This window comes from Molossus molossus, unplaced genomic scaffold (assembly GCF_014108415.1).
Source record: "Molossus molossus isolate mMolMol1 unplaced genomic scaffold, mMolMol1.p scaffold_m16_p_5, whole genome shotgun sequence".
NCBI classification, from domain to species: Eukaryota; Metazoa; Chordata; class Mammalia; order Chiroptera; family Molossidae; genus Molossus; species Molossus molossus.
The window spans coordinates 116,630,095-116,641,367 of record NW_023425388.1 but is presented as its reverse complement, the minus strand read 5'-3'; the positions used below and the strand labels follow the sequence as shown (position 1 = coordinate 116,641,367).

Genomic DNA, 11,273 nt, shown 5'->3' with positions numbered 1-11,273 from the left:
TGTTTTCTTTTATTCTTATCCCGACCTCGTGAACTTCACGTGATTTGAAATATTTTCCCTCCAACACCCAGGCTCCGACCACACTGATCAATGTCCATATGCAAAACAGCACCCGGGGCCTCTAGCCCAGAAGGCATCCCTGGGGGACCCGCCTTCTCTGAGGGTCCAGGCAGCACAAACTCCCTGCGTCCTTCCGAAACCCTGGCCACTCCCTTGCATTCAAGTGGGCTCCGTGTCTGCCCAGCATCCTCCGTGCCCCGAGCCAATGCCAGGCTCTGACTTTCCCGCCACTTAATCTGGGGAGGGGATAGAAACCACACACAACAAAATGGGAAATAGATTTTCAATGTAAATTCAGGGAGTTTTGGCACCAGGTAACTACTACCCCAATTAACATACCATTTCCGTCACCAACGTCCCCTCGTGTTCCTCTGTGGTCACAGGTGTCCGCATTCCTGATTCCCTTCGCCGGAGCTCAGTTTAACCTGCAGGTCTGCGTTTAGGTGGAATCACCCTCTATATACCCATTTTGTGTCTGGCTGCTTTGGCTCAATATAATTTTGGTTGTTTTTTGCTCTATTGATTTCAGAGAGAGAGGAAGGAAGAGGGAGAGAGAGAGAGAAACATCGATGAGAGAGACACCTTGATGGGCCCCCTCCTGCATGCCCCCCACTGGGGGTCAGTCAGGCCCACAACCTGGGCATGTGCCCTGACCGGGAATTGAACTGGCGACCTCTGGGTGCAGGGTCGACCCTCAACCACTGAGCATACCAGCCGGGCTCAACATAATGTTTTCTGATTTATCCATATTGTTGACACATATCATTTCTCTTGATTACTGTACCGCAATGAAGTATACACAGTTTGTTTACTCATTTTGATCTGTTGATAAACATTCGGATCCTTCTCAATTTGAGGCTACTATGAGGAAATTGGCTACGAACGTCCTAGGGAAAGTCTCGTGGACACCTGCTTCCATTGTTCCCAGGTAAACGCCTAGGGTCTCAATTACTCCGTCATAAGATTGCAAGTTACGTGTTTAACCTGATGAAGAAGTTACCAAACCATTTTCAGAAGGTGATTTTGTTTCTTTACGCTCCAATCAAACATGTATGAAAGTATTACTTGTTCCATGTCCTTGTCAACAGTTAGTACTGTCAGTTTTTTTATCGCTTTCTGTTTTTTTGCCATTCTAATGGCTGTGAAGCAGCATCTCGTCATTTTAATCTGCATTCCCTAAGGACCCTAAGACGCTGAGCCTCTAGTCGTGTGTTCCTTGCTCTGGTGTCTTCCTTTGCGAATTGCTTGTTCGTGCTTTCTGCCATCCTTAGAAACTGAGTTGTCTCTTATTATAAAGTTATAACAATTCTTTAAGCAGTCTGAGCCCTTGAAATGAGATGTGTACTGTGAATGTTCCCTCCCAGTCCTGTGGCACCTTTCCCTGGGTTCCTGGCATCTGATAAAAACTGGAAGTTTTATGCTTGGATAGGGCCCAGTTTATTAACTTTTTATCGTATGGTTAGGGCATTTGTATTCTGAGACACGGTCGCCTATCCAAGGTCGGAGGATGTTCTGTGTTCTCCTCTGGATCCTAATGATTGTAAGTGTCTAATCGTCTCGAGTCCCTTCTCTGGCCCCCGTCACCTGGGGGTGGGTCTCTGCAGAACCCTGCCCTGTAAACACAGACTCGCTCTGACCCCGTCACCTGGTGGGGGGTCTCTGCAGAACCCTGCCCTGTAAACACAGACTCGCTCTGACCCCGTCACCTGGGGGTGGGTCTCTGCAGAACCCTGACCTGTAAACAGCAGACTCGCTCTGACCCCGTCACCTGGTGGGGGGTCTCTGCAGAACCCTCCCTGTAAAAACAGACTCGCTCTGACCCCGTCACCTGGGGGAGGGTCTCTGCAGAACCCTGACCTGTAAACAGCAGACTCGCTCTGACCCCGTCACCTGGGGGGGGGTCTCTGCAGAACCCTGACCTGCAAACACAGACTCGCTCTGACCCCGTCACCTGGGGGAGGGTCTCTGCAGAACCCTGACCTGTACACACAGACTCGCTCTGACCCCGTCACCTGGTGGGGGGTCTCTGCAGAACCCTCCCTGTAAACACAGACTCGCTCTGACCCCGTCACCTGGTGGGGGGTCTCTGCAGAACCCTGACCTGTAAACACAGACTCGCTCTGACCCCGTCACCTGGTGGGGGGTCTCTGCAGAACTCTCCCCTGTAAACACAGACTCGCTCTGACCCCGTCACCTGGGGGAGGGTCTCTGCAGAACCCTGACCTATAAACACAGACTCGCTCTGACCCCGTCACCTGGGGGAGGGTCACTGCAGAACCCTGACCTGTAAACACAGACTCACTCTGACCCCGTCACCTGGGGGTGGGTCTCTGCAGAACCCTGACCTGTAAACACAGACTCGCTCTGACCCCGTCACCTGGGGGAGGGTCTCTGCAGAACCCTGACCTATAAACACAGACTCGCTCTGACCCCGTCACCTGGGGGTGGGTCTCTGCAGAACCCTGCCCTGTAAACACAGACTCGCTCTGACCCCGTCACCTGGTGGGGGGTCTCTGCAGAACCCTGACCTATAAACACACAGACTCGCTCTGACCCGTCACCTGGGGGAGGGTCTCTGCAGAACCCTGCCCTGTAAACACAGACTCGCTCTGACCCCGTCACCTGGGGGTGGGTCTCTGCAGAACCCTGACCTGTAAACACAGACTCGCTCTGACCCCGTCACCTGGGGGAGGGTCTCTGCAGAACCCTGCCCTGTAAACACAGACTCGCTCTGACCCCGTCACCTGGGGGAGGGTCTCTGCAGAACCCTGCCCTGTAAACACAGACTCGCTCTGACCCCGTCACCTGGTGGGGGGTCTCTGCAGAACCCTGACCTGTAAACACAGACTCGCTCTGACCCCGTCACCTGGGGGTGGGTCTCTGCAGAACCCTGACCTATAAACACAGACTCGCTCTGACCCCGTCACCTGGGGGTGGGTCTCTGCAGAACCCTCCCCTGTAAACACAGACTCGCTCTGACCCCCGTCACCTGGTGGGGGGTCTCTGCAGAACCCTGCCCTGTAAACACAGACTCGCTCTGACCCCGTCACCTGGGGGAGGGTCTCTGCAGAACCCTGCCCTGTAAACACAGACTCGCTCTGACCCCGTCACCTGGGGGTGGGTCTCTGCAGAACCCTGACCTGTAAACACAGACTCGCTCTGACCCCGTCACCTGGGGGTGGGTCTCTGCAGAACCCTGACCTGTAAACACAGACTCGCTCTGACCCCGTCACCTGGTGGGGGGTCTCTGCAGAACCCTGCCCTGTAAACACAGACTCGCTCTGACCCCCGTCACCTGGTGGGGGGTCTCTGCAGAACCCTGCCCTGTAAACACAGACTCGCTCTGACCCCGTCACCTGGGGGAGGGTCTCTGCAGAACCCTGACCTGTAAACACAGACTCGCTCTGACCCCGTCACCTGGGGGAGGGTCTCTGCAGAACCCTGACCTATAAACACAGACTCGCTCTGACCCCGTCACCTGGGGGTGGGTCTCTGCAGAACCCTCCCCTGTAAACACAGACTCGCTCTGACCCCCGTCACCTGGTGGGGGGTCTCTGCAGAACCCTGCCCTGTAAACACAGACTCGCTCTGACCCCGTCACCTGGGGGAGGGTCTCTGCAGAACCCTGCCCTGTAAACACAGACTCGCTCTGACCCCGTCACCTGGGGGTGGGTCTCTGCAGAACCCTGACCTGTAAACACAGACTCGCTCTGACCCCGTCACCTGGGGGTGGGTCTCTGCAGAACCCTGACCTGTAAACACAGACTCGCTCTGACCCCGTCACCTGGTGGGGGGTCTCTGCAGAACCCTGCCCTGTAAACACAGACTCGCTCTGACCCCCGTCACCTGGTGGGGGGTCTCTGCAGAACCCTGCCCTGTAAACACAGACTCGCTCTGACCCCGTCACCTGGGGGAGGGTCTCTGCAGAACCCTGACCTGTAAACACAGACTCGCTCTGACCCCGTCACCTGGGGGAGGGTCTCTGCAGAACCCTGCCCTGTAAACACAGACTCGCTCTGACCCCGTCACCTGCTGGAGGGTCTCTGCAGAACCCTGACCTGTAAACACAGACTCGCTCTGACCCCGTCACCTTGTGGGGGGTCTCTGCAGAACCCTGCCCTGTAAACACAGACTCGCTCTGACCCCGTCACCTGGGGGAGGGTCTCTGCAGAACCCTGACCTGTAAACACAGACTCGCTCTGACCCCGTCACCTGGTGGAGGGTCTCTGCAGAACCCTGACCTGTAAACACAGACTCGCTCTGACCCCGTCACCTGGGGGTGGGTCTCTGCAGAACCCTGACCTGTAAACACAGACTTGCTCTGACCCCGTCACCTGCTGGAGGGTCTCTGCAGAACCCTGACCTGTAAACACAGACTTGCTCTGACCCCGTCACCTGGTGGGGGGTCTCTGCAGAACCCTGCCCTGTAAACACAGACTCGCTCTGACCCCGTCACCTGGGGGAGGGTCTCTGCAGAACCCTGACCTGTAAACACAGACTCGCTCTGACCCCGTCACCTGGTGGAGGGTCTCTGCAGAACCCTGCCCTGTAAACACAGACTCGCTCTGACCCCGTCACCTGGTGGGGGGTCTCTGCAGAACCCTGCCCTGTAAACACAGACTCGCTCTGACCCCGTCACCTGGTGGGGGGTCTCTGCAGAACCCTGACCTGTAAACACAGACTCGCTCTGTCCCCGTCACCTGGTGGGGGGTCTCTGCAGAACCCTGACCTGTAAACACAGATTCGCTCTGACCCCGTCACCTGGGGGTGGGTCTCTGCAGAACCCTGCCCTGTAAACAGCAGACTCGCTCATCAGCGCTGACAGGTAAAGGGACGTGTGTTCTGAGAGCCTGCTGACGGGCCTGTGTGCAGCCTCGGGGACCCAGCTCAGCAAACCTGACAGGAACGAAGTCAGGAGTGTACCCCATCGGAGCAACCCAAAGCTGTCCGTTCAGAGCTGATGCCGAGACGTGTTTCTGACGAGGGCAGGGAGGACCCAGGTCTGATTTCTGTACAAACAGCCGCTGATCCAGCTCAGAAAGCGGAGAACACAGTCACCTTCTTGTCTGAATGTGCAGTAGATCCACCACCACGCCAGTCGTGAGCTGGATTCTCCCTGCTGAATCCGGATCTATGAAAACAGCCAGTGACTGATAGCAGCGCTATTGATAAAAACTGACTTAAAGTGTTAGAAAGATGACTCTCAGGGGACGTATTTTTCTATAGCATAAAACACTGGCATTATTTTACAGGATTTAGATGATTTTGAGAACGTGTATTACTATTTCTTCTGGAGCACAGGTCCACTCAAAACATAAAGAGAATCATTCCTGCTACTCAGATAAAGACTATTATCTCTTGAACCTTAAAATAGAGCATTTCAGCCCTGGCCGGTTTGGCTCAGCAGTTAGAGCGCTGGCCCGAGGAACAGAGAGACCCAGGTTCGGTTCCCCCGCAGGGCACGTACCTCGATTGCAGTTTGTCCCCGGCCCCGGTTGGGGTCGTGTGGGTGGCAGCCAGTCAGTGTGTCTCTCTCACATCGATGTTTCTCTCTCTCCTGCTCTATTTGAAGAGAAATGCAAAAATATCCTCGAGTGAGGATTTAAAAAAAAGCATTTCAAGCGATTTTCTTGACATTTTACTAAGAAAATGCAAGATTCAGAAGAGTAAAACTACTCTTCCGTTTTACCGGGGTTTGGAGGAGGATGGGTTAACCGGGGTCGCAGAGAATCTTGCAAGCGTGGAGCAGCGGTGTCCCTAAAGCCTTGGACACGGAGAAGGGAGGGGTGTCTGAAGGCTGTGTTGTGACCGCTGTCTCCCTGACAGCGCTGAGCCTAAGGCACTCTGTGTACAAGGTTCCTTGCTCCTCGCCACCTGGAGCTGAGGTTTCCACAGGGTGGGGGACGGCGCAGGAAAACCACGTACCCCTAAACCACAGCTGCGCTCTGGTAGCTTGTACATGCTGCATTTGGAAGGGATCCCCAGATGCGCAAGCTGACAGTTCTTGGAAATAATGAACCCTAGTCGCGTAACATGTAAGCTGAAATAGGATGGGCCAGTACCACAGACAGCTGGTGCTATTTCCTTTGAAAGAGAAGATTTTGTGTCTGGCTATCTGAATTTGATTGAGTTAGGCACTGAAATTCCGTTTCTTTTTTTTTTTTTTTTTTTATCCTCACCCGAGGATATTTTTCCATTTTTTGTACAGATAGAGTGGGAGGGAGAGAGAGAGAGAAACATCGACGTGAAGGGACACATCGAGTGGCTGCCACCCGCACGACCAACCAGGGCCGGGGACAAACTGCAACCGAAGTACGTGCCCTTAGCGGGAACCGAACCCGGGTCTCTGCGGACCGCAGGCCGACGCTCTAACCGCTGAGCCAAACTTGCCAGGGCTGAAATTCCGTTTCTTGCCCTGGCTGGTGAACTCGGCCGTTGGAGCATCGACCCGCAGACCGAAGGGTTGAAGGTTCGATTCCGGGTCAAGGGTTTATTCGGGAGGTAACCAATCGATGTGTCTCTCTTGCGATGATGTTTCTCTCCCCCCCTCCCTCCCTCCCACTCTACCTAAAAATCAATGGAAAAATATCTTGGGTGAGGATTAACTAAACAAAGCAAAAATCCTTTCTCGTTAAGTATTTCAACTACCCCCACTTCCTTAATAGCATGCCATTATTTTTAAGCCTCGGTAGGATTGCACAATCCTACCATAGTTGAAAGTCAACAAATAAAAGAAGGAAAACCTCCCAGTAAGGAATATTATCTCGGGCCCTATGTTCCATAAAGTGTTAACAGTTCCAATAACAGTCAAAATGAACTTTCATGTAGTGACGGTAAGAAACCCCAACATGTAAGAAATGCGCTCTCGAATGAGCTACCCAGACAAGGCGTATTTAGGAAAGCTCTCGTACCCTTCACGGCGCCGATACGTAAGTCGCCGATACTAGCTGAAATGTATAGATCCTAATTTTCCCTTAAATCCACGTTCGGCGACCCTGGAAGCACTCCACAGAGGTCAGACTGGTTTCAAGGGAGGAGTGGGGCTATAAAACCTGCAGACCTCGGGGGCTTGGGGGAAGGCAGCCCTCCCTTCGCGGGACGACTGCGCATTTCTGTTCTGACTCGGGACTTTCCTCCTTACCTACCGGGCAGCTGACTGCCGCCTGCTTCACTGTGCCCCGTGCCAAGCCTCAAAGTGCCAGCACTTTGCCCTGTGGCTGGACTCCCTCCCCATGAACCTGTTCATGGCGCTCACCCCTTCGCCCCTTCATTCACTGAAAATCTCCAAAGTGCTGGAACGCAGAAGAAGGTTCCAGGGGGATGCGGCCACCCCTCCGGGGACACCCAGCTGGGACGAATGGGGAAGTCAGAAATGCGGTCGCAGCAGAAAGCGACTCCGCTGCCTTGAGGGTGTTTGTGCAAACATGACTTGAACAACATCGGGCACCCCGACGACCTGCGTTTCAGGTAAGTTCATTCCGTCAGCCACAGAGCGCTCTCCCCTGCGTGGGACCTTGACTGTGAGCCTAAAAGCCCGGCGGCGGGGGTTCCAGACACACCCCACGATGCGGCTCTGGTATTTCACAGGCGTGCGTCCAGTCCGGCTGGGTTCCGTCCAAGTTCTCGCTTTCACGGAGGGTTTCGGATGCCTTGGAAGTTGAGGGTCTCAAAGGAAACCTAATTACGGCAAGTCCTCCTCTAACAGCCTCACTGCGTCTGCGACTCCCAGGGAGAGGTGGGTCTGGTAGGTGGCAGGGGGGAGGGCAGCAAGAGGCAGGTCAGCTGCACAGAAGGGGGTGGCGGAGGACGGGCGTGCGTGTGGGTGCATGTGTGTGTGCATGTGTGTACACGTACGTGTGTATGTGTGCATGCATGTTCGCCCGTGTGTGCATGTGTGGGTGCGCATGTGTGTGTGCACATGTGGGTGTGTGTGCACACGTGTGTGTGCATGTGTGTGTGTGTGTGTGTGTGTGCAGGCAGTCACAGAGGGCCCTGCAGGCCCAACTGCAAACCTGGATTTTAGGATTTTATTGTCTTTCGCCCCACGGCCCCTGGTGGGCTTGAACACAGGCATGCCCAGGTGTCCAGAGGCAGTTTGTGTCCTTGAGACCCTGCGGCAGGGCTGGAGAAGAAGCTGTGGGTTGGGGACAGGGGGGGGGGGGACGGGGGTGGAGGCAGGAGGACCGGCTGGGAGACTCCTGCTTCGCAGCACTGACTGTGAGCGAGAGAAGGTTTTAAACACACAAACCGAACTGCCACGGAGGGGGAATGACTCCAGGGAGAAGACGGATCATCCAATATGAATGAGAAGACTCTTGATAATGGGTTATGTGCGCCGGACACAAGTACACATCGACTGCTGAGCTCGGGGTCATTAGTTAATAAGCCAGGAAGGCCACAGGAAGCTTCTGGTGCAAGCTCCTAGGCCATTTCCCCTTTCTGGTCTGGCAGACACGGCGCGCCCCGGCGGTGCTTCCGTTCGGAGAACAGCCTGCGGCTCTGCCACGTCACGCTAAGCGAGCGCAAGGGCTTCCCGGCACCCCGCCCGGCCAGGGTCACCGAGCGACGAAACGATCGCAGAAGTGGGACCAAGGACCAAACACAAACTTCACACCTGAGAGGGGAAGGCAGAGGAATGAGAAATGGAGAGGACAGGATGTGGTAGCGAGGGAAACATGAAGTCATCCCCATGGGCCAGGCGCGGGGCAGCCCTCCACGGGGACTCTCTCCCTCGGAGAGGGCGGCTGCGCCGCCGGAAAAGGCAGCACCTGTAACCCCTCGGCAGGTGCACTGCTGGGGGGCAGGGGGGCAGCTCAGCCGCTGCCCACGGTCTTCCTTCCAGCTGCACTGCTTATGGGTCCGTGGGGTGCCCGCCCTCCGGGGATGGGGCAGCTGCTTCGGATCATCTCCCGGAATTTCGCAGCCACGCTATGGGACCCAGGGTAGTTCCCGTGAACAGATGGACAGTCGTCCAGCCAGAGTGCAAAGGCCAGGAAGCGGGGTGGGAACTCAGGCTCTCCAACCCCGGAGCGCGTCTTCTCAGCCTCGACACCCCTCGTCCCGCAGACGTGAGTCCTCACTCACGGAGGACACGCCACCAACTTTCCCGGGGCGCTTCCTAACATGACAGAAAAAGTTTCCACTTCGTGTCCTGGGAAAGAACTTCCAGGGAAATTAGATTAATGACGAGACATGCAAAGCGCGTGACATTGGGGGAAGCTGTGGCCCCCACGGGCATGAAACGCGAGATCAGAGGACAAGGCAACATGACCAACAAACATTCTTCAAAGGCTCGGTGACAGAGGGCGATGCCGGTCCACACCCCGCACTGCCTTATGCTTCCAGCCGCTTGCGACGGTTCCGCACAGCAAAGGTCACGGCACCCCGTTGAAAATAAACAGATGTCATCGTTTCCAGGGGAACTTGGAAAGTCCCCATCGGCAGGCATCCTGTCAGTCCACATGCCGAGGACGAAGGGATGGACACTGCGAGAGGCTAACGATGAGCAAAAGCTCTCAAGGGGCCTGGGCTGTCCCAGAAGGCACAGGACCCCTGCACACTGCTGGCTTGTTGACCCCTCTCCACCCCACGGGGGCCGTGCAGAAACCCCCGCTCCTTACCCTCCACCCCACACACTCGCGCGGGGGTCTCCTCTCCACCACTCCCACCACCCACCAGCAATTCACAGCAGTGGGTCTCCATGTCCCCGAGGACATGTTGGAGACAGAACCATGGCGTCTCCCTGCCTCCACTCCAACCCTCCCTAGTCCTGTGACCTTGGGGCGGTGCTTCCCCACCCTGTGCCGTCTCGTCCTCCTTTAACTGGTGTACACGAACAGTGCTTACCTCGTACACCAGCACCAGGCTTTAATGAGTTCACAGAGGTCAAGAGTTTAGAACGGTATCTGGTAGGTTGTGAAAACTCAAATGTTAGGCGTCGTTACTGGTGCTATTATTATCGTCGTGCATAACGATGAGGCATGAACTCTCGGGGAGCCAAGTCCCCCAGTGACGACTCCTTCTACCTCTTCTTTCACCGTTTACAACCACAGCACTGGTTACCCGAGGATGAATTTTTCACTGACCTTCATCTTCTTCTGTTCGCTTTTCTATGATTTCTCCTTTTCCCGTGCGTGCTTTAGTAGATACTTTTTGTCAATGAAGTTTAAGGTAAAGCAACCCTCACTGAATTCCCTTCCCACCTCCGGGCTCGGCTGGGGACCTCCGGAAGCTCCCCCACCCGAATTCTGCAGCTGGGCGGGTCAGGACCGTCCACAGTCCTGTGTGGGAACCCACGCGGGGCGGGGCTTAGCATCAGCAAAGGTCCCAGGGCTGAGCTCGCCCGGGGAAAACCACAGGCCAAAGCTACATTGCTACTGAGAAATGAGTCATCAGGTTCTCCGAATAATCCCTGCTGTGTGACTTAGAATGTGGTCTTTCCGGTAGGATTATCTGCTGAAAATCACAATGCACAGTGCGTGCCCCTCGCCGGATATGAAACGTGTCTGCACATTTTTCTCACTTTCTGGCTGTCACCAAACTCCTGAAGCTCTTCCGTTTAAAGCTGCTGCAAATCGCCGGTGCGACGGCGATTCTTGAACGTTGACATGCTTGTGAAAGCACGTACCCCTGAGACCACCGTCAAACTTTCAATTTTTCTTTCAGGGGGTGGGGGGGAAGCTAGACTAATCTGCATTTCTACCAAGTGCTCAGCTGATGCTGTTGGTCCGGGTCCAGGAATCGAACTTTGAGGACCGCGGAGTTAGGGGTGATGTGGGCACTCGGGCTTCTTCCTTAAGGTCAGCAACCAGCGCCCTATGGAAGTGATATAAGAAAGCGAAGGGCCGTTTCTCCGTGCCGCCAGGTGAGGTGCCGCCTCCATCGCTCCCGCCAGCATCTCCCCTTGGTCTCGCCCATGTCTGCACCTGCAGGACTCCTCCCTAGTCTCCCTGCATACGGGCATTTTCAAACCAGGGTGAGGAAGGGTATCATGCAGTTTCAAAAACTCCACCTCTCTGTCTGTAATTGTATATTTAGTATACACATGAATATATATATATATAGTCAGTAAGAGAAATCAGCACCTTCATTAAAAAAAAAAACCAGCTCTTTTCACTAAAGCACACAGGTGCACACACCAAATACCTATAAAGTAGCAAAGCGCTGTCATTACAGGAAAAGCCCCACATTCCAGCTTGCCCGGTGTGGCTCAG

The 11,273-nt window shown here is 55.0% G+C and overlaps 1 protein-coding gene across 1 annotated transcript in view; it reads right to left on the bottom strand.

The window, feature by feature from the left end:
- Positions 1–425: 425 nt before the first annotated feature.
- Positions 426–11,273, bottom strand: part of LOC118617051 (mediator of RNA polymerase II transcription subunit 12-like protein) — a 173,475-nt gene continuing 162,627 nt past the window's right edge. Inside the window, exon 24 of the mRNA XM_036242536.1 lies at positions 426–576. Within this exon, the coding sequence (XP_036098429.1) occupies positions 550–576 (27 nt within the window). The 3' untranslated portion in view covers positions 426–549. The remainder of the gene's footprint in view (positions 577–11,273) is intronic.